General features: G+C 44.7%; 1 protein-coding gene across 6 annotated transcripts in view; it reads right to left on the bottom strand.

Moving 5' to 3' along the window:
- The window catches only part of SHISAL1 (shisa like 1), a 123840-nt gene that overhangs the window by 33719 nt on the left and 66849 nt on the right, over window positions 1-23272 (bottom strand). For 5 of the 6 annotated variants that reach the window (XM_026867732.1, XM_026867733.1, XM_026867735.1 and 2 more), the window contains exon 3: window positions 8394-8492. In XM_026867732.1, coding sequence (XP_026723533.1) covers window positions 8394-8460 — 67 coding nt within the window. In that variant the 5' untranslated portion in view covers window positions 8461-8492. Of the gene's footprint in view, window positions 1-8393; window positions 8493-13963; window positions 13974-23272 lie in introns of those variants that run through there. The other variant, XM_026867734.1, reaches the window with a different exon arrangement.

The raw sequence follows: 23272 nt of genomic DNA, 5'->3' as shown, positions 1-23272 counted from the left end.
ATTCTTAGCAGGGAGACGTTTGTACTCCGATTAGAGAACAGAGGCAGAGCCATGCTGTGGGTAGCTGCGCTCCACGAGGTTACATCCATTAATAAAGGATGTTTGAACTGCCAGAATTAACCCTTGTGACTTGGTGTATGATTTTAGTACCAGTTTTACCGGTACAGGAGGTTACAGATAATGATTTGTATGGATTTAGCTTTAACTCTGCACACAGTCCCTCCTGACCTGTAAGTGCATCCGTGCACTTGCCCAGCCAACCCTCATTTCTTTCTATGTTTCTCAAAAAAGCCTATTCCTAAACAGTTTTGTTTCTCAATTTCATAAAATAGATTAATGTCAATAACCTCTCTCTTTCTGTAGGTCGATTCACATTTTAAGGGTTGTGACAGTGGAGATTACTTCTTTCTTTGTGTGTACAGAGGGAGCCTGGAACAAAAAGCAGAGTACTGAACTGAAGAGAAAACAAGGTACCATGTACCGCCCTCGGAGCGAAGGAAAACCACTCTAAACCACTTTATATATATCCACACACACACAGAGGCATGCACACATACACACAACTGTCATCACTACTTTAACAAAAGAGAAAATCCTTTCGTAGATTAAACCAGTCAGGAACTGAAAGTGCTAGAAGAATGCTATTTCTAAAGGAAGAGAGATACTGAGAAAACTAATTACATATCTGTTCCTGCCCTGCCTGGGAAAGCTGTGTGTTCCAAACCTGAGGATGCTATAATCAGTAAAGAAATTGTCTTTCTTTAGTCTTTGGGTTTCAAAACCTCTGTAACTCTTGCAACAAATCTGCATGTTCAAATTCTGTCATAAAATCTACAAAGTGTGTAATGGCACGAACGTGCATCTGTCCCCCCTTAATTAACACAGCAATAAGGAAAGCGTTCCAGGATTGATTCAGTTTTGAAAAAAATCAGTGGCTGTGGTCGGAAGGGACCTCTGGAGTCACATGGACCGAGCCCTCTGCTCCAGCAGAGGCCGCTGCCCAGGACCACGCGTAAGCAGCTTCTGAAGGTCTCCACGGACAGAGACTCCGCGACGTCCCTGGGCAGCCTCTGGCAGGGCTCAGTCACCCTCACAATGAAAAAGTGTTTCTTGACGTTCAGAGAGAACCTTTTCTCTTTCACTTCATGGCCATTGTCTCTGGTCCTGTCACAGGGCATCACCTGAAAGAGCCTGGCTCAGTCTTCTTTATATCCCCTCTTCGGGTATTTATACACATTGATAAGATGCCCCTGAGCCTTCTCCTCCTTTGACCGACCAGCCCTAGCTCTCTCGGCCTTTCCTCACGTGAGAGGTGCTCCACTCCCACTCATCATTCCATGGCCCTTTGCTGGACTCTCCCCAGTAGCTCCCATCTCTCTCGTACTGGGAAGCCCAGTCCTGAGTGACAGTCCAATGAAACTCGACTTAATGTCTCAAACGCTCAATAAAGAACTTTGGTGAGGAAACGGTTTCTGTGGAAAGGCCGGGGCTGTGCAGGTCGGGGCAGGGAGATGCGGCGAGAGGAGGGGTCCCAGGAGGTGGGAGCACACGTTCCTGGGGCTGAACTTCCCCATCCTGAGCGGCTCCGTAAAGCACCATGAGAGAAGCCGTTTTCATGACGCCTACACCAACAGGAGAGGTCAGACAGTGGTCACACCTGCAGGGAGGGGGCAGTAACTCCCCAACGACCCCGAGGTCCCCCAATTAATTTCTAGAAGAATCTGAAGGTACAAACTGTGCGTGAACCAAAAGCAAGGAGAATTCCAGAAGCACAGATTGTGCATGATGTTTAATTAGCCTAATGAGTCCAAGTGCCCGCCCAGAGGAGGGGCAAAGAATTATAATAAGGCAGGAGTCAAAGCCCGGGTGGCTGCGTCCCTCTGGAACCAGACCCCTGGGCTGGCTGGACCAATGACGGGACCAGCACTGATGAGATCTTTATTTTTTGTCTTTCTCACTCTTTCTCTTTCTCCTCTCGTTCTCTATCCCTGCAACCCTGCGTATAGGGCAAGGTTTGCTGGGACACGTTTAAGATTTGCCAAGTCTTGTTTGGGCAAAAGATCTGCCACCGGTCAGTGGATGTTGTAACACTCGTTGGTGCATGTTATGAAGTTTACTGCTTGTTGTGGAGGTTGCGAGGCTGCCGGACAAAGCGTCACCCAATATCTGTTGGGAGAAAATACAAATGGAGTTTTGCGAGTTGAAGGATGCCTGGTGTCGTTTCACCTGAATCCTGACCTGGGAATCGGTGATTCTGAGTTGTCATCCCGAGAAACGGGGAGTTGACATCCTGTCAGCCCCTTTCTCCAGGCTGCCCCGGTCCCTCCGGGTAGCGGCACAGAGCCGCGGCCCATCAGCCACTCCTCCCACTTCTCCACCAAGGGGAAACTTGCCGAGGCTGCACTCTGTGCCACCACCTACGTATCATCTGGTTTTGGAAAAGGTTAAATCTAGAAAATAATGGAAGGCACGGGGCATGGCAGGAACTCACAAGCTGAATTGAACTTTTAACTAAGTGTTTGAGTTCCAACAAGAGCAGGAGCATGATTCCGTCACTTCAGTACCGGTCTCCAGTGCCACCTAAGGTCTCCCCAGGCTGTTCTGCCTGGTCTCCAGCTTCCACTGGGGGAGATGGAGGTCTCCTGTAGCTCTGGCGCACACGTGGATGATCGGAGGGGACTCAAATGGCACGAGATGCACGTGGGCAGGCACCCACAAAGGTCCCTGAGGGTTCTGTAAGTGTTTGACACCAGCTTGCAGGGGGGTGTTACATGTCTCACCCTGTGAGCCATCACGGCTAGGAAAAGGGGTGAGTCCACGTCCAATGTCAACAAACAGAAAGTCAGCCTTATCTTATTGACAGAATAAATGCAAGTGAAGGGGTAGCCTTCACAGTGCAGCACTGCACTTTCAAGAGTGATGTTTATCCACAGTATTTTTATTTACATATTCAGCAGAAGAGCTGAGTATCGAATCCTCCCCTGATAAACGGCCAGCTTCGGGTGCTTCATAGGAAGATGCAGATGTGCTATATTGAAAAAGCTCTGCAATAAACTCTCCAGTAAGCAAAATGCATTTCCATTCTTCTCCTTTAGGGGTTGATTATGTCCTGAATATTTGTTTGGGTTTTTTCTCCCCGCCTTGTCCAGTGTTCTCCCTCTCCAGATGAAGGACAACTTTCATTGAACCTAAACATTTCACAGCAGAATTAGATGTTTTAATGTATGTCCTACTTGGGTTACAGCCGTGGAGAAGGTATAACTAATCTGACCTGATCAGTTTAACAGTTCTCACTTTTCAGCTACCTTGACATTCTCCTCCTTCCTTGGAATATCTGCCCTTCACCAGCTGTTCCAAAGAAAATAAAAATTTTCTTTGCTACCTGCAAAGCCTCAGAGTGCAACACAGATTTTGTTTATCATACGTTATCAACAGAATCATCATTTTTTTCCAAGTGCAGGTATAAGGCCTTTTATGGCTAAAGATTTATTATTTTTCCTTTTAAAAGTTACATTATTACAACTACCTACCTGTCAGTAATTTTTGATGCCTCCAGTACAGATGATGGTTTCAAGTTTAGGACATTTTAATGGAAGATATTCATGGCTAGAACTAGCTTTGCAAATAATGTAATTTCTTGGAAAAACAACATAGGAAAAATGCCATTTTTCCTTTGTTATTACTACAACTTGGGTGAATTACACCCGTGTTAAGCTACCACAACCGAACAGCAGCCCTGTAAGGTTATTCCTGGCTTGCACCTACATCTAGCGCATGATACAAGAACTAAAACTAGTTCTTTATGTTTCATAAAGAAACGCCCATGCTTCTGAAATTATTCGGTGCCCTGAGAGACAGTGCATTGTGAGAGTGCACCAGAGGGCTACGGGACCCACCGAAGTTTAGCCTGCTCATCACTGCAGAGTGGTTTACTTAACGGCACATGTGAAAGTGTCCCCCCACCCCTAGATAAGACCTTTGCCTGTTTTACAAGGAAAACAAATGCCAGGCTTCTCTGGGGAAAGGCTGACTACAGAAGGAAGAGAGAACGAAGATAACATCAAGTCAGAGGAGGAGTGATGTCTGTAACAAAATGTAGTCCTAAGCAAATCCTTAAATAGTAAAATGTGTGTCAGTGATTAACATAAATGCACAAATAAGAGCAAAACATGGTGCTGGAGCTGCAGGCTCAATTCGGTAGTTGGTACGTGGTGGGTTAACCCTGGTAGGCAGCTAAGCACCACACAGCTGCTTGCTCACTCCCCCTCCCAGTGGGATGGGCGAGAGAATCAGAAGGGCAAAGTGAGAAAATTCATGGGTCAAGATGAAGACCGTTTAAGAAAAAAAAAACCCACCCCAACAACAACAACAACAACAACAAACCTGGAGCCACAAGTGATGCTAAAGCAATTGCTCACTACCGGCAGACTGATGCCCAGCCAGATCCTGAGCAACTTTTGGATCAACTCCCACCCCCGTTTTATTGCTGAGCATGCTGTTACCTTTGGACTGGACTGGAGTGTCGCTTTGGCCACTCTGGGTCACCTGGGCCAGCTGAGCCCCCTACCAGGCTCCTGCCCACCCCAACCTCCTCGCTGCGGCGCACAATGAGAAACAGGAGCAGCCTGGACCCTGTGTCTGGGCTGTTCAGGAACAGTTAAAATACTGGTGTGTCCCCAACGCTCTTCTGGTCACCAGCCTCGGGGAGAGGAGCACATGGGCTGATGTGGAGAAAACAAACCCCATCCCAGCCAGAGCTAGTACACAGCGGTATCAATTTAATCTCTGTAATCTTACTTGCTGCCTTTGCTCCTCTGAGAATCAGAGATCTAACAAAGTATAATTATTTTTTAAAGCACTTTTCCTGAAAATAACTTTGGTTAAATCCTGAGGATCAAAGAGCCTTATTTCTACAGAAATACTTCAGATAAAAGCAACGTATCTGAAAGGCTCTTAAGTTTTCCGCTGCAAAGATGGCAGCTGTTTCTGAAGTGGAGTCGCCTGTGCAAATTCTCGTACTATTTCTGAAAAGTATCACTGCACAGGTAAGTGACACAGATGCTCCCATCTCTGTTCCTACTGATTTCGAGAAGAGAACAGTCCGTCACGCTTCACATGACTGGTTTAAGCTCATCTTAAGACTTATCCACGTTAAAAAGTAAACAGCCAGTGTACATTGAACGGCTACTTCCATATCTGTTCACAGTTAGAGATCTGTGTAATGCTGATTAAATTTTTTATTTAGCTACTAAATTTTTAAAGCCCCAAGGCTCTCAGAACGGCTGGTCCTTAGAAGCTCTCCATATGGATCCAGAGGAATATTCACACGTACGCATTTTACTTAGGACAGGGCCAACCGGTGGAGGTCCTCTGAGGATTTTGTTATATGGACGTCCATTTCCTACTTCAAAGTAAAAATACTATCAGGTGCAAATAATCTGTCAGGTTTTGCTCGTTAATATAAGCCTTGATGTCATCTCTTGATTTTATAAATGTATTTCAGTCCCTTAAATGAAAGCATCGGCATGACTGCAGAGCAAACCTACGAGCCAGCGGTCAGAAGGGGAGGTCCTGCATGGCTGCGGGCTGCTCCTCCTTTTCCTGCACATTCCTTCTGTGACCAGTGAGTGTTCACAAACCCTAAAGCTGCACTGAAAGAAAATCACTCTCAGGTTTCAGCATTCTCAATCCACTTTCATCCTTTTTTTTAAATGGAGCCACAGCCTACCAACTCCGACCCGGAGCCTTTCTGCCCAGCGCTGCCTCTGCCCACGTCAGGCAACTGCATCTCCTTCCTACCCCCACAGCTAAAGCTGCCCAACTTCATCCTCCGCCGAGCCAGGACCTTGGTACATGCCACCTCTGCTGCACTGCCACCGTGGCTGCTTGTCTCCTGGTCTGGCCCAATGAAGACCCCAGAACAGCCGCTCTGGGATCGGTTCTGTCACTTGTGCCCTCACCTTCGTTCTGCCCCCAGAGCCAAGCACGGGGACACTGCCAGCTGTTGAAGTGCAGTTTTCAACCACGCATACAGATTTTAGAAATTTGGTACCAAGATTCCGAATCTCAGTATCTCAAAGCCTTGGGAAGTAAAGCCTGGTTTTACAGGCAGAATTCTGTAAATCTAGGGAACAAAAAAGGAGCCTGGCCATTAGATTTTCATTTCAGTTCAGTTTAAAAACAATGTTTGTATTATTCCAGTGGGAGTAGCAGCCTTTTTTTCCTCTGCCATTCTCACTGCATGAAGCCAGTAGTTTTCCCTTCTGGAAGTTGACCTGTTTTGGACCAAAAAAATTACATTCAGGCTGGCTGCAAAATAATAAATAATAAATTTCATCCTGTAAAATGTTTGAGAGTTAGCAATGACCTAAACCCACTCCTACAGATGTCAGCAGTAAAATTCCCCAAGGAGCAGAGTTAGGCTGGCATGAAAGGCTTGTGATGATTTCAGATTAAGCCTGTACTCTACACGCTAACAGTGGATGTCAGATGATAAAATACGGCTAGCCAAGGAGCAGCGAGAAGATAAAGCACACGTTTACAAAGACAATAGGTTGTGGTGGTAATAGATAAATTCTGTAAGAAGTAAAAGTTATATGTGATTAGCTTCAAATATAAACATTCTACTTCAGAGGTAGCACCTTTCTTTTAAGAGAGAGAACTGCCAGAACACCCGCTTTCAGTCTGGGTTTGAGGGAACAAGTGTGTATGTACAGCAGCGGCCGACCACGATCTGCACACGCGGTGTAACCCGTGTCCCATTCAGCGGGAACACAGGTGTCTACATCCCCTTGAGGACAACGGCTGGATAAGTGGGATCTTGGGAGATGTCTAGTAGAAGTCCCCTACAAAGAGTGGCAAAGGTGTGAAAACTTAACAAAACCCAACAGAAGGGACTGGAGCAACGGGACGAGCTTTGTGATGTTTGATCGCTGCGACACGTTCACTGAAGACTTCTTCAATAACTGGTTTCATTCACGCGCCAGGGAAACGCGTTTCTGAAATGACTTGAACATGGAAAACAAGCAAGCAGCTGCTACAACCCCTGCGGCTGATTCTGTGACCTGGAGGAAGGTGGTTACGTTACAGCGCCGGACCCAGGGACAGCGGTGCAAGGGCTCCAACGGAAAACAGGACTTGATCATTAGGCAGAGAAGTAGTCTAGTTGGTAACGTGACAACACTGCTAGCAACAGGACTGTGTCAGTTATGCTAAATAATGGAGGATCGTTAGCGAGAATCAACTTGAACACTTGCAAACAAGCAGTGAGACCGCGGGCAACAAAACGCACATTGGAACTAATTGATGAGGATCTAACACTGAGTGGTTTAGGCATTATGCAGACAGAGTAGTAAAAACTCTCACTGGAGCACGAGGATACTTTAAGATATGTAACGCCTGGTAAAGTTGTAAGTATGGTGGTTAGGCATGTGAGGTAGTGCAGGGGAATAAGGAACAGTGATGGAAAACAAGTATCTGTTTGGATTAAGAAGTGCTGCAAGAATGGAGGATAAAAGAGGCTGTACTGGAAATTAAAAATTCATAGGATCAAATCTATTCGGACTAAGAACCATTTTAATTATTTTTTAGAATATTCATTCATAATTACAGAAAACCTTAATGTCATAACTCCTGGAGAACAAATGCAGGTAGTAATCACAGCTCACAGCGCATCATAATCATTCCAGTAATTCTCAGTCTGGCAGCTGACAGGTTTCTGCCCAAATCCTTTCTGTGGGCTAGTAGCTAACATCTAGGGCAGCTCTAGCAAGCGTCAGGAGAAAAATCCCTGGAACCACTCCCTGGTCCAGCCAGTTCTTTAGGTTCAGGAAAATAACCTCATATTGGTGTGCCATGCCATCACACATTTTCCTTATACACACACACACACACACACACACACGAGAGGAATTAATCTGTATCTAACACGTGTTCACCTCAAACCCAGCCGAAGTTCCAAAGCCAACCTTTCCCATGCTTACACCCTCTTGTGTGCACATATAAAAACTCACGACTGGAACCTGACCTGCTCTGCTTCCAACAGATGATTATTTATCAAAATGGTTGGATTGCACGGCAGCGTAGAGTTTGTTTTTTACTTTTAGAGGAGCTGAAAATTTCCCATATCAAAACAGCAGCTTTGTTTCTTTTAAATGTTTAGCCTGCTATACCACGCCAGTGTCCCATCCCCTTTTCCTTCTTCAACTAAATTTTCAATTACGTTTCAAATTCCAGCTTCCGGTTCTTAAATAAAAGAAGCTTTATTTATTTATTACTCAAGTAACAATTCATTTGATCTGGTTTGTTCTGTCGGAACCCGGTATTAAAATTGCAACTATTTTTTCCCCCGTGGTACACATCGGTGAAAGATAAATTCAAAGTATAAAAGTTACCTGCTGACAAGAGTAATGACAGTAGAACCATCAGCACATTCAAGGACTGTTGACCACAACTTGTCATCGTCGGCTTTCATTGGTCCATTAGAGAATTACCTGTTTGACAAGATGCAGTGTCATGGTTAAGTGTCTGTTTCATCTCGTTTTCATTGTTCAAACTTCTACTTCCCCACAAAGCTTTGGTGAAATGAGATGGCTCCGCACAATAAGGAAAAAAACCAAAACAAACAAAAAAAAACCCCACAACGTTTTTCTGTCCTTTCTATGTTTTTGTTAACATGTCTCTCTCGCCTCACCATGAATGTATACAGCTATTTACACACTTCTCATTAACCCAGAGTAGAGATGAATCACATAAAGTCTTGACTGGATATTCACACCTCCCCTGTAATCTACATTCAGCAAAACTGTGCTTGTTGTACTGTCACAAGAATGGACTGTTGCGTTATGCCTGTAAGGACTAGAAGGATATAAACAATATAAAAATAAATTGGCTGCTTTGAAAGTCAATCTGTTTTACCCCATTAGAGGGTGCAGTCGCTCAGAAAGTGGGTCGAGCAACTGAGATGGTTGGAAATATCTCAAAAAAATGTCTTTTCATTAGAATCGGAGCACTTTATGGGATTATTGTTTCTTGTTTTCCTAGAAATGCGGGTGAGATGTGATGCAGTTTGGCTGGCAGTCAGCACAGAAAGGCTATCCTAGTTCTTTGCGGAACAGCCCCACAGCTGGCTGAGCCCAAACACATCTTCTGCCCACCTTGATCCAGCATCACCAGCGGCACGTTCTGCACTGCAGAGGCTCTGTCCCAACACAAGCATCGTCACCAACATCAGTCGGAACGCCTGGTACCCCACCCTCTCGTCACTGCTGCTGCTGCCTGACGCTGCCCGGATAAAGCCTTCGGCATCCTGAACCCATGTGGCCACCAGAGAATAATGAAGAGGTAATTTATTGGTCTGTACAGCACCACTGGGAGCTTGGGCTATCAACCAGAAAGCCTAGGTGGTGCTACCGAGAGCTGGTGGGGTGACTCTAATTCTTGGGTTGTAAAAAAATAATAAAGGAGCAACTTGGAAAAAAGAAAGGAAAATGGCAATTTATGTAAAAAAATTACACTTTTTTTTCGGGCAGCAACATGATGCCAAGCACTTATGAAATCAGCATATCAATATGGTTTATTAATATGTGTCTGCTACGATCTACTGAATCAAATTAAAATAAATCCCAAGATAATTGCACCTGCATGTAAAAAAGAAGGGGAGCGGGTGAAAACCTTACCACGAATAACTAAATTCTGAGTAACATGTAGGCACAGGAGCGGAGACACAGTGTTACCCACAGAGCGTTCAGAGACAAAAGATGTCTCACGAACAAAAAATGTAGTGTCTGGCACAAGCAGATTCTCTAAGAAGTCATCTTAGCATACGAAAAACAACAGACCACAAACCTAAAAATCAGTGTAACTTTAGTACACGGCATCATGACAGGTTATACTGGAATCTGCAAGCATGATTAACACCCAACCCACTGTATGTGTAGCTTTAAAAAGCGTCAGTTCTTCCAAGGGGAAAACAATCAGAAACCATAACGTGGTGAGGAAAAAAACCAAAAAATGAAGCGAACCATGAACGCTAATTAAGAATATTTCTCTAAGCATCACACCTGTTTGAAAAAGGCGCCACCTTTTTTTCAGAAGGATTACTGTATTAAAACACCGAACAGACTTAAAGTTAGAATTGCCTAAGAACAGGATACTGAATATAAGCCAGAGGTTAAGAACGTAGGAGTTTAATCAAGAAAAACAGATACAGAGAACAAGCTACTGCCAATATGGATAGGAATAAACGGAGTAAGATTTTTTATTTTTTTTTTCCTGAGTTAACCAAAGCTGCAGCAATTCTGATAGCGATTCGTTACCCGAGGGAACTCGTGGCTTTAGTAACTGTTAAAAAGAGATCAGTGAGCACTTCCGTGTGTATCTGGGAAGAGACAGATGTTTGGTACAGCCGAGACTATTAAATAGCTCCGTATCAAGAATAATTTAGGATGACGTTAATGAGTTGATGCTAAGGTCTGTAATTCGATATTCGCAATTCCCTGTAATTTGTCCCCAGCTATGTGAGCAGGGCTGGCTGGGGGACACACGCATCCTTTCTTCAGTGTGCTGGGAAACTACGGCAGCTCTAGAGGCCCTGAGGAAGCCTAAGGGCATTTCGAGAGGTGAATGAGATAATTACAAGCTTGTGAGTGTGATGTGGATCTAGAGAAAGTTAATGGAATGGTTAATAGAGAATCCAATTAGTAAATAATTAAGGAGAGTAATATAATGCATATCACTGTGGGCTTATGATAAATTCAATTTATCTTAGCGTCGTTGTTGATGAAGGTAGCTTAAAGACAGTAATAATGTGGGAGATTTCTGTAAAATACCTCACTTAGTAGCATGCAATCTGACCAGGCAGTGAGAATGATGGGGAAAAAAAAAACCAAACCCAACATATCAGTTACGGAAGACTAACCCAGACTGGAAGGAAGTGGCAAGTTTTTTGTAGAGTCTTGCTAGTAATTGAGTACACAGAGCTCACTGATCGTTGCTTTATCAGTCCTGTCCGTAGAAATCCCGAGGCTCTTCGGGGAGGGGAAGGTTTATTCCATTACATCCGACAGAACCGCCAACAGCGAGACTGGCATTTTAATCCCAGCCTTGTGATGCCTGGGCTGTACTGAGCGCCAGCTGGGGGGATCAGAGCAAGGGCCTGGAGCACGGAAGGCGCACGTCCAAGGCCAGGGGAGTGACACGGGGCCTGGAGACGTACCTCTGGTGGCAGGGAAACGCTCCGGCTTTGTAACTCCTGCTCCCGCGACATTAAGCTGAGCATGCTCGTGCTGGGGAGGACACATACAACTGACATTTACTGCTCGGCCTGGTGGAAGAGTTTACCTTTTTTTTTTTTTTTTTTAACATGCTGCTCTCTGAGTAAAGCAGCCACGCTTAGTGCAGTATCACGGGGATGTCTCTGAGCTATAGAGGTGGATCAGCCAGGTGACAGAGATGGGCAGGAGAACCAGCAGCACGCTAGAAGAAAGTGCCTACATCGCACAAAGTATTTCCTAGTGCCAGGTGATAGAAACGTGGTCATTGCCAGTGATCTAGCTGAATAGTTCTTTATTATAATTATTAGTCAAGACTGACAGGGCACTTTAAAAAAATTACATTTGAAGTAAAGAGGAAAGTTAGGTTCAGTTGTAGTTTCTTTTTTTTAAATAAAATTTGAGGGCCTGGAGGTTACAGATTAGGTTTTCCTTCTAGTTCTGTAAATCAGCAATTAAAAGGGTGATCTAATGCACCGATTTTAATTTTTAATGCACCATTTTAAGCTTATTTGTGTGACTGTGGAGGGAAGGAGAATGCCCATCCTTTCCCACACCCTTGGAGGTTCCTGGCCTCACACCCCCTCCTCCCCTCCGCTGGCAATCCCAAGGATCTCTGCAGCTACATCGTAAAGCACGCCAAAGGAACAGGGGAGGAATCACACGCTGAAGCTTTTTTTTCACTCTGTGTTCCAACGTGTCTACTAGGAAAGGGAAGAAATGGTCCTTACTGATGGTTTTTTAAGTTGCTTTGCTATCTTTTCACAGAATCAGGATGACGTTCGGAGTATCTGCTCTGAAACTATCAAGGAGAGCCACATCCAAAGGGAAGGTGCTGTGCTGTTCCCACCACGGGGACGGGACGTTACCAGGAGACCCGGCAGGTGCTGGCTGCTTGTTTCTGCGGACGAAGAGCCCGCTGCTGCACCGTAACTTCTGATCCCACCACCACTACAGAAACTGAACTCGTTTGCCTTTAACCTCCCTCCCCACCGCAGGCTTCAGGTGCAGAGACCAGATCTCTGTATCGGGTCGTTACGCCAGATTTTCCTTTTTCCTTACATGCCCTGACATTTCAGCTCTTACCCTGCTGCTACGCACATTGCTTTGGTTATCCTTAGAGTTTTATCTAGTTGTCTTTTCTTGAAGGGAATCAGTGAATCACTGGAAAGAAAAGTTGCCAAGAGAAATAACAATTTCATGTGGCAAGATTTTTATGTAGAAATAATTTTTTCCCCTTGTTTTGAAGGAAAAGCTATGTTTAGAAGAGATGTTTGAAAAACATTGCGTATTTTGCATTTTTTGGTTATTAGAAAGAACAAAAGGACCTAGCAAGGGAATTTATTAAATGCATCAACAGTCCCTCATAAATTATCTCTGTATAGAATACAGAAAAGGACGGCGATTCAACACATCATTTAATCCTTCTTTCTCCATGGAGAAATCCATCTGAATCCACGTTGAGGATTAAGAACATCTAAGCCATTCTCAGCAGAAGTTCACAGAATCTCGACCCCCAGAAGGGTCTTCCAGCCTTCTCAGGCAATTCCCTCCCATTGTTTCTCTAACGTCATGGCTAGAAAGGTTCTCCTATGTCTAACTAGCAGCTCCTTCCCTTTGATTCAAGACCACTCTAATCCCAGTGGAGCTGGAGAAACTGGTTACACCTCTCTTTGCATCAGCCCTTCATTAATACATGCAAGAAGCACTTCACTCCTATCTTCATTCAGCCTTTTCTTAGGCCAACAACTTCTACTTCTTACAGCCTTTCCTTCAAAAAACATATATACCGCCTCTTAGAAATGGCTCTACACTTGACGCCAAGGTCACACATGTAACTTCAGTGTCATTTCGGTTTCAGTTGTTTGTATTTTCTTAGTGCCCAGAAGGTCCCAACAAATCCCCCGAGAACTGCCAGCTCTTCCAAGGTAAACAAAGCAACAGCGTTACAAAGCGCAGAGGAGCACAGAGCTTCCTGCTAATTCCCACAGTTAATCACAGGTATATCGTTGTTCTCCAGGATAAGTACATCTACAGCAAACAGAACCGTGCAGGTAAAAACGCCCCGCCGCGTGCGACGGAACTGAGGAGGGCTCCTCCCCGTCCACACCAGCGGACCCTCCTGCCATCAGCCACCCTGACCCGGCCTGGGGAAGCTCTGCCACCGCAGCAGTCAGTGAGGGGCCTCCCTCCACTTCTTCCTCTTCTCCCGGGACACGGTCATCTTTCACACTTACGATTAAATGCTCTGATCTCCGTAACCTCTTAAGTCTCCTCCTGGAAAACCCCTTCACTACCCTCAGACACACGATAGCTCTGCTGCCCTTCCTACACTGTTGGGACAAGGAGGATCACCAGCAGGGAAACGGTCTCCTCTCCACCGATTTGCTCCTCCGAGGACAACACGAGTTGTGTTGTGGCAGCACTAAGGGGATGAATAAGGCGGCTGAAGGCATCGCAGTGGATGACAGAGCTGTTTAAAATTAGATGGAAAAGAGAAGGCTGTGATCCAAACCTAACTTCTAGTCCAGCTCTGTTCATTTCTCACGTTAAAACAGGCTTAAAATGCATCTAGAATGAGTTCATGGATGCTATTACAATGAAATTACAGTCTTATTACAAAGGCAGCAACGCAACTGGCCTGAAAGAAAACCTGACTATTAAGAAAACATGTGGTTTCACACTGCAGTAACCTCAAGAAAATGTTTATGAAAAACAGATATTAGTTTTCAGTTGACAGTTGTCGAAATGACTGAAACAACCTATGGGAAGGAACCGCTGGTAGAAAGCCTTTCGGATGGCAGTGCAGCATTACCAATACCCCGTGTCTCTTCCCTAAAGACAGCTGAAGTTAAGCACGTGTGAGTCTCTACACAACTGCAGATAAAGTGCTGCAGTCGGGGTTTTAGTGTTGCTCAAGACAAGCAAATTTAGACCACACTAACTTGGTCATGAAATTCTTCCCAATTATTTTATAAATTTTAAAAGTGAAAATATGAACGACTTGGTCTTATTTCACCTCCCCATCTTTATTATCATCCACGGCTATTTTCCAAGCAGTTATGAAGAGACAACACGCATGAGTCCTAAAAAAAATGAAGCAGTTAAGTACAGCCTGGAGACCATGTTGTGAACTTAAGCAGTCTAGAGCTGTTATTAATAGAACAAGGCCAAGAAACCTGAACACGCTACCGCTGCCAACTGTCAGAGCTGCTCACTCATCCCCTGCCTCTGCTACCCCTTTCCCTTTTCACCAACAGATCTAGTCAGCCGTTGCGACCTGTCCTACACCTACGTCCCGAGACACGTATCCATGCAAGTTGGAAATGGATTTCTAGCAGTTCCTACCCTGACGACGCAGCGCAACGCGCTGCAGCATTTGATACAGAAGTCAAAGGATTCCTTTAGTCCGAGAGGATTAATTTTAGAGAATCAGTGGCACGTTCAGACCTTTTAATCACAAAATTTAACTGGTGAGAAACTTCCCTAAGATAGCACAAAATCTTTATTGACAGCAAAATTCCTCACCATCTTTGTACCAAAACTAAAGATTTTACTATAATGTAGCTGCAGTGCAAACAAGCTTTAGCTAATCAATTTCTTGGTGCGATTCATTACGTATTTGCATTTGGTAGGATAAATATTTGATTTCCTGGATTTGTGGCTGATGAAGATCAGAAAATTTTAGATTGTCCTGCAACTGGCCTTCTGCCGTACACATTAGATCTCATTTTGGGGAAAAATACCTAAATTACTCTGCGGAGAGAGTCAGCTATGTAAAAATAACAGCTGCAGTTGTGATGATTTACTGACACTGATAACTAGCTTCAGCTACAAGTTAGTGGCAACTTTCTCACTTCTCATAAGCAAAATTCCTTCCGCAGCGAAGAGCTACGACCTTTCCTAATACTCTCAACACCACCTAGTTTGGGTAAGAGACCGAAATATTCTCATTTCCATGTACTCTATCAGCATGAGTGTAGGCAGCTGACAAAGATTTGTCGTAGTCATCCAGAATTCTTATTTTTAGCGAACTAAACTCAGTTCCGATGTCTACCTGGATTATCGAGTCAAACAAGGCGGCCGAGGGATTCTGTGCAACCAGCTTCTGCGATCAGCCAGCTGTGTGAGCTGAAAGGAGTGCTTATTAATATGAATTAATAAATAAATCTAGTAAAATGAAACTATCAAGTCTGGTCTATTCACGGAACAAAGGAATCTGAAACAACTGAATTCTGACTCAAAAATATTGAATGCTTTTGGTCTCCCATGAGGCAGGAACGATAAGGCAACACACAGAGTTTTGTAATAATTTTCTAAGAGAGCTTGAGAGCAGGACAGGATTTGCTTTAAAGTGATTACAAACCTCTACTGTTAATCAAGTTATTTCAGCTTCTAAGAAATGGAAAGCTCTTCTTTAGGGAAACTTAAGCTTGTGTTTTTGAGCTACTTTCAGGACAGAACTAGAACAAATGTCCTCTAATTTAATATATTACACTTTCCATGTCTACTTGTTTGTTGGAAACAGTTTGTGCATGTAATTTTAAAGATGTTTTTGAGAAATAAAAGACATTATGAAGGTAAGATTAGAGGTTTTATAAACAGGCATGTGTTAAAAATCTCCCAAATCTAGTAGATGAATATTGCTCATCTCTAGATTACAGCACAGCTCCAAACCCTAAGAATGTGTGTACCTACAAACATGGCAGTAAACGTGGCTGGGTGTATTTTTGTTATCCATTTGACAGAAAAAGCAATATATCGAGAATTTTTCCAGTGGAAAACGTGTGAGTAAATTCTTGGTTTCACCAACAAGTTGTCAGCCATATATATACAGAAATTAAGAACTACTACTAGTCTCTACGGGAACACTCGATGTATTTTCCTTTCAAAATGGCCTCTTCTGAAAAATAAACCTTCCTGTGAAAAGTCTGTTGACATCCAAATTTCATTTCATTCTCACGTTCCTGAACATCATTAATCATTATCTGGATCTAAACAGATTGGTTTCTAACCTCCCGTCACTCTCAGTCTGTAGAACAGTTTCAAAACATATTTTGCTCAAAAGTGAAAAAATACGATCAGTAAAGTTAAACAAAAGTTAGTGGACTCAGAAAAAAAAAAAGGATTAATTTAAACACGTCAATTTAAACATGTCAAATTGAAAGGATTTCTCATGAATATTTTTTTCCTCTTTCATCAACTTTAGAAAGGATGTTTCCTTTTACGAACATGAATTACTACTCCGTTCCTTTACACCCTAATTAAACATGCCAAGCCCCTGCACGGGTGTGCACTCTGGCCAACCTCTAGGCATCAAGCCTTGCGAAGTTACTACCTTAGGCATGCCCCATCTTACAGCACCAGAGCTAGTGCTTTCTGCAAGGCTCTGACATGGTTTTCTTGCCAGCAAATATTGAAGTGATAACTTGTGTTCCTGCTCAAAAATGTCACTATGTTATTTAACACATTTTTAAAACCAGGACACATTGCAAAGGGAAAAACCAGCTGATTTTGCTGGCCCGGTTAGTGAAGTCAGGAAAGGGTGCAAGCCCTGATGTATCTAACAGCACTGGGAGAAGCTGCCAGTTGTGGTTAAACTAGCAAAAATACTTTTTTTTTTTTTTCCCCTTCCTCGTGAGGATCATTTTACTATGCCAACACAACGTGCAGCTTATCTGACATAGACGGATCTGTGTTACAAGTATTTTGGCAGTATTATTCCAACTTTCCTAAGGAAAACATCCCAGCAGGCAGGGCAGGCCAGTGCCGCCTGGGAACGGCAAGCCCAGCGGCTGGCCTCCGGCAGACCCGGGGCAGGCTCGTCTGCCCCGCCAAGGCACGGAGGTTCCTTCCAGCACTTGAGTTGGTTCATCCAGCACCAGCTCGGCCGTCTTCATACCACAGAGCAGCGCTGCTACGCCCTTAGGGCTGGCACCAACAAGGCTTAGAAGAAATAAAATGTCCCAGGTAGTCACCGGGGGTGAACTGGCAAAATTTTGCACTTAATCTACCGTGTCGGTGTGTGTGGTGGTGATGGTGTTTCTGGGTTGAATTTTTTCAAAGGGCAAGACTTCTTCACTGCTGAAATCTGAAACTAGCCATCAGTGTTCCTCTGATGAGGCAAACAACTCTCTGGATTCCAGGAAAAATTCTGGTCAAATCTTGCTCACCATCTCATTAAATATAATGATGAAAAAAAACCCCATCGGAGTAAACTTAAGAAAGAACTGGCCTTCCTCCTAAAAACATCTGCAATGGGATATTCGAATGTTTCACATACTGAAAGGTTTCTCAGTAACATCACAAACAAAGGCTGTTCTTAAAGCAGACTGGAACAGGATAAGGAGCTGTCACTGTACCAGCTAAGGAAAAAGGAAACTGTGTGGGAGCCGTGAACCAACAAATGTTGTAGAGAAAAACCGTATGGTAGGAGATGGGAGTAACTTCCTTTCACCTGTTCTTTTGCCTCCTTCCTGTTAAACACGCCAGCCTCTCAGTGCCGCAGAAAATGCTGGTTTTCACTGCTCCACGCTTAAAGAATGCATTAAAAACCTGGTTTTAAGAGCAGTACGTGCCTGTGCTACCGCAACCGTCCCAGCTCACAGCCATTCTAACTAAAAAAACCCCAAATTGTGGAGCCCCGAGAACACCAAATTGTTAACAAGAACTTCATTTTAAAAGTTATAAGGCAGCAGGACCAAGAAAACCGCTAGTGAATCTTTTGTCCTCTCCTCGTGGCAGAAATACTTGTAGGACAAAAGAAAGGACAATTTTTAGTAGTCAGAACAGCAGGTGTGGAGGCTGCGAAGCAGAAGGAAAAAAGGCATGCAGAGCAACAGAAAAGTGGCTTTCAACATTTTTAAAAAAAAAGAAAATTTTTTTTTTTGAGCATGCAGCTTTGGAACTGAAAAGCCAGGTGAAACAAAGCCGTGCTGCTGGTGGTGACATCACAGGTCCAACCTTTGTTTGACGCCTTTTGTTTTCCAGGATGTAGAAAGTGCTTATTTGATGGCCAGCTTGGGGTTTCTGCAGATTTTGTGCACAGAGGTCGGTGTGAGAGAAGCTACTTGAAAAGATTTGTATAGAATTCCCCCGAAATCCTGTTTCTTGCCCTCGCGCGGATCACGCACTGACCACCACCTCCCCACCGAACCACCGCTGAGCAAACCATGGACCGAAGCACTAACTGCAGACTGAAACCACAGCTCCTTCAGGAGCGCTTGCCTTTGTTACGTATTTCTCTGCGTATGCCCAGTGGGCAGGCATACACCTTCCACAGAGCACACTCCCCAGTGTTCCCAGTCCTACAGCAGCACCGGGGAAACCTCGTCGGGAGCTGCTGCCAGCGGCTCTGCCCCCGGCTCCACACAGCCAAAGGCACCCGGCTTGTGTGTCTGTAACTACCGCCACGCACACACAACCAGCGGGACGGGAGATGCCCCGACAGCCTCGCGCAGAGGCAGGGAGGGAGTCAAGCCCAGCTCGTGCCTGGGACAGGCTCTGGCACAGCACTCTGGGGCATTCCAGCACAAAACTGGCACTGGTTGTGTGTGACCTAGATGCACAGTCCCCTCTGCACCCTTACTAGAACAGTTTACGGCGTTGAAAAATTCCAGTATTGGTAAGGATTAGTTTCATATTTTTAAACAGTTTAAAGGCAAAAATTAAATGCCTCAAGAATATAACTGCACTAAGTGCCATCGTGAAGACTGATGAATATCACAGAATCCCAGAATCATCTGGGTTGGCAAATCCCTTGCAGCTCCTCCAGCCCACCCATGACCCTCCCCCTGACCGTTCCCAACTCCCCCAGATCCCTCAGCGCTGGCTCAGCCCGACTCTTCAACCCCTCCAGGGATCCCGGGGACTCACCCCTGCCCTGGGCAGCCCATTCCAACGCCCAACAGCCCCTTCTGCACAGAAATCCTTCCTCAGAGCCAGCCTGACCCTGCCCTGGGCAGCTTGAGGCCATTCCCTCGGGGCCTGGCGCTGGGGCCTTGGCTCCAGAGACTCATCCCCCCTCTCTGCCCCCTCCTGGCAGGGAGTTGCCGAGGGCCAGGAGGTCTCCCCTCAGCCTCCTCTTCTCCAGACTGAACCCCCCCAGTTCCCCCAGCCGCTCCCCATACTTGGTTTCAGTCACGGGGCTAAATCCCATTGGATTCAGATGGGTGCAAAACTGCGTCACTACTGGAATAAGGTTTTGCTACACCTGACACACAACGTCAGCTTTGCCTGGTAGACGTGGAAGGCTGGGAGGAAGCCGATGTGCTCACACCGCACACCAGTGTCTGCAGAACAACCACCCCACAGCCCAGCCAACACCGAGCGACCCTGAACGGAGGCTCATGGCGACAAAGCAACTGTCTGAGGAGTTACCAGCCCTGCGGACGTGTCAGCCCCCGAGCTGACAGCTGTGCTCGGAAGTATTCCTGAACACCCATTCACCCATCTTTCCGTACGGCAGGATTCCGTTCCCAGTGCCAGCATCCTTCTAAAGCCAGCTCACCTCAGCGTGCACTAACAGGAAGCCTCTTGACTCGCAGATGGAAAGAACACCGAGTCATGCATAAAATAAGCAGGACCCAGCCATGTATTTTTATTCAGCTCAATTAGTTTCCTCTACATAGAGAAGGGCATTTATTTCCGCATCTTGTGCAGAGTAATTTTACCATGGTGTTTTGATTCGCTGCTCAGCTAACTTATAATTAAGTTTCAGGGTAAAATACCAGCTTTACTGAGGTCAGGGGGAATTTTGCCTTGAAGTCAACAGGACCAACCTTTTACACCAGGTGCTCACATCCGTAGTACCAAACCACTTGCTGTGGCTGCAGTGCCCAATAGTTCCATTTGTCAGAACTCTCTGAAATGGTTCCTCCGACAGTGACATTCATTTTCTATGTACCTGGTAGACCACCGTATAGATCACCATGAACAGAACGTATCAAGTCCAAATAATTCATCTGTAAGGAGGAGTGTGGCACTCATCACCCATGTCACGCAGCCAAGATATTACCAGCAAGCAATACTGCAGTCCTACAGGCCGTTTCCTCTCCCAGACATTTTAGAGTCTACACAAATGAAAAAAGACAAGTGGAGAGGTGGTACTATTTCTGTTTTACAGAAAGAAGCTGACTGATGCACAGAGCAGTTAGAGCCATGAAGGAAGAATACATCGGATTTCAGAACTGTGTGTCAAGTTTCTGGGTCTAATGCCTTAAACAGGAAACACTGACTGAAAGTGCCATGTTCCTGTGAAAGCTGACCGGATTGGGAAGAGAAAAATATTTAAAAAAACCCCCAGAGTCATTACCTATGAGAATATAAACTGACTTGATGTTCAAATTCACAAAGTTTGCATACTAAAGAGAGCACAGCTAGGTAATTCTGCTCTACCCTGGTTAGTAACGGTCAGCTCTGTGAGCCACAGTGATGCCTTCTGGGCTGGCAAACTTGGAAAGGGGCATCAAGAAGCCCAACTTACGACTTTCTGACAGGAACCAGATACCAGTCACTGTACCTTCGAGATACTCCTAAAAGTCTCTGACCCGAAGAACTCAAGGGAATTATTCAACCCGTGATTAATTAAACAGACACCTCAATTTATTGAAAGGATACAGGATCCCAGTATCCCTTGAGAGCATCCTTGCAGAAAACAAGCCCACGTATCTCTGACGGGCCACACTCAACCACCACGTTCAGAGCTGGCGAGGAACAGGACACAACTCAGACACGGTGAAGAAGTGAAGTAAGAGTGTAGAGTTTTAAATCACGGGAATGGTTTTAAAAACGAGATGCGTTGTTGCTGGAAATTCTGGCTGAGTACCTGCATCTCCTCTCTGCAGTAACACCACATCCTACGCATCACCTCCTCAAAGCCTGTGTCAAGAATCCCTTACTGGCAGAGTTTCTCAGAGTCTGGTCCCAATGACCCATCTTTCTGGGTATTTTAGCATATAATAAATATATAATCTAGATTTGTAGTTACATTTGATAAGTGACAGTTTTATTATCCTGTAATACTGGTAGGTTTTATTCTTTACTCGAATGGGGAACACAGAAAACTTATCATAAATCCTGGTCATAAAACCATATATGAAGAAAAAAAAAAAAAGCAGCTGATGCTACAGCAGTTAAGGTGAGGGGGGAACAATATGCATGTAAATTTTATGAGCAGAGCATTATTTTCAGCCCAGTATCTCAATGCATTTCCAAGGCCCGTGTCCAAACACTGCAGCTATTATAATAAACTTCTTTTTTTGACCCTCTTGTCTAATAAAAATACAATCCTTTGGCAGCTGTCACAGATGCTCATTCTGCAGTGAGTTTTGTTTCACTAAGCATGTGCTCACTATGTCATATATTTATCAGTATGGATGAAGTCATATAGCCCAGACAATCAATTGTGTCTCAGGACAGTAAATTACATCCAAAATACACTGAATTATGAGATACTTAGAACTCAGATGTACCTGAACTGAATGTAATGAAGGGCTTTTTGTATTGAGGATTAACCCACTTCAGCTACGTGTTCCAAACCTGAATTCCAGCCCTCCCGCACATAAAGCAGTCTGATAGGGAGAAAGGAGGATTGAAATCTGCCTGCCCTGTGTGACAACGCAGGGTCATCTCTGGAAAACTCTGAGGGAAGGTGACTAATCATTCAGAGACAAAGCTGGGGATGAGACAGAGACTAAGAGACAGCGTGGTGGAAAACGGGGTCATCCAAGTGAGGAAACAGGAGCCCGATGCAGACTGATTTCTCCCATCCTGGGTAACCTTACTCTACACCTTCCCAATCTGCTACCTCCTCCTCCAGCTGCTTAAATCGTGACTTATTCCCTCCAGCCCAAATGGTGGGAACAGAAAGGACCAGATGACTTCTGAAGAACCCTTCCTGTTCTTGAATCCCATTCTGCATTCCAGACACCTCTAAAATCCTCCTCTACCTCCCCATCATCTCTAAGTTGATTGACACGTGATCTTTTCTAGCCCAAAATCAAAGTCAGGAGCCCATGCCTCAGCTTCCTTGGCAATCAGCCCTCTTCTACGCTATTAAACATACTGCTTTGGTTTGTGCTATCTGAGTGAGGGTCATGTATTACTCCATATTCTCCTTGTTGTCCTATTTTCCCTCTTCAAAAAAATCCTCATCTTGGTTAAGCCCTTGCCCCTGAATATTTTAATACCTAGACTTCAACATCAGTTAAAAGGGTAAGCACAGACTGCAGCATGCTTTGGCTTAATTTGTGTCACGTAATTCTCATCCAGGATTAGTGTCCCATTCAGGCACACAGCAGTGGTGAAGGAGGCTTTGTAGCCTGTTCCAAGGACTTTTGAAGAGTCGGTGCATCAGCTGCTGTAGCTACTGTAGGTCTTAAATGTAAGCATAAACCAAACAAACCTTTAAATACCTCGTCGAGAAGTTTTGCTTTGAGAAAATCATCTAGATTTGTAGTTACAACAAAATGTAGCAAACAAACACAGCCCTCCTAAGAAAGCCTGGCCAGTCCAAGGGCTTTCATGCAGAGATGCAATTTATTCTTATTTAGCATCTTATCTATCCTACGCTAATACAATGGAAAAATTTTAATTGCCCTGGTCACAATACTGAAAAATTTCTAAGTAATTTACTGATTACAGGAAATCTTCTGTCCCAAAGAACGGTTTACATACTTTTCACCAGCCAGGATAGTCCCTGTACATGACTTCCGAGGGTTTCTCTGCCTCTTTTTGCACTGAGACACTGTTAACCTTCCTGCCTCCTCCTCACACGTGTATCCAACAGATTTAAACACAGCAGAAGTGAAACATCAGACTAACCGCGGGATCTGCAGTAGGGGTTGGGTTTTCTTTCGTTGTTCTCCCTTCAGGTAGCGTCACACCTTGCTACAACTGCTAGAACTTGACTTTAACCATCCTCATTTCCTGCTCACTGGCCAGGCTGGGAGCACCGTCAGCTGGCTCTGCTCTAGACAGTTTGTTCTCTTGAGCCAGTTGTC

This window comes from Athene cunicularia (genome assembly GCF_003259725.1).
Source record: "Athene cunicularia isolate RWA chromosome 1 unlocalized genomic scaffold, athCun1 chr1_part2, whole genome shotgun sequence".
NCBI lineage: Eukaryota > Metazoa > Chordata > Aves > Strigiformes > Strigidae > Athene > Athene cunicularia.
Note: the sequence above shows the minus strand (reverse complement) of the source record. Positions and strands in the feature narration are given on the sequence as shown.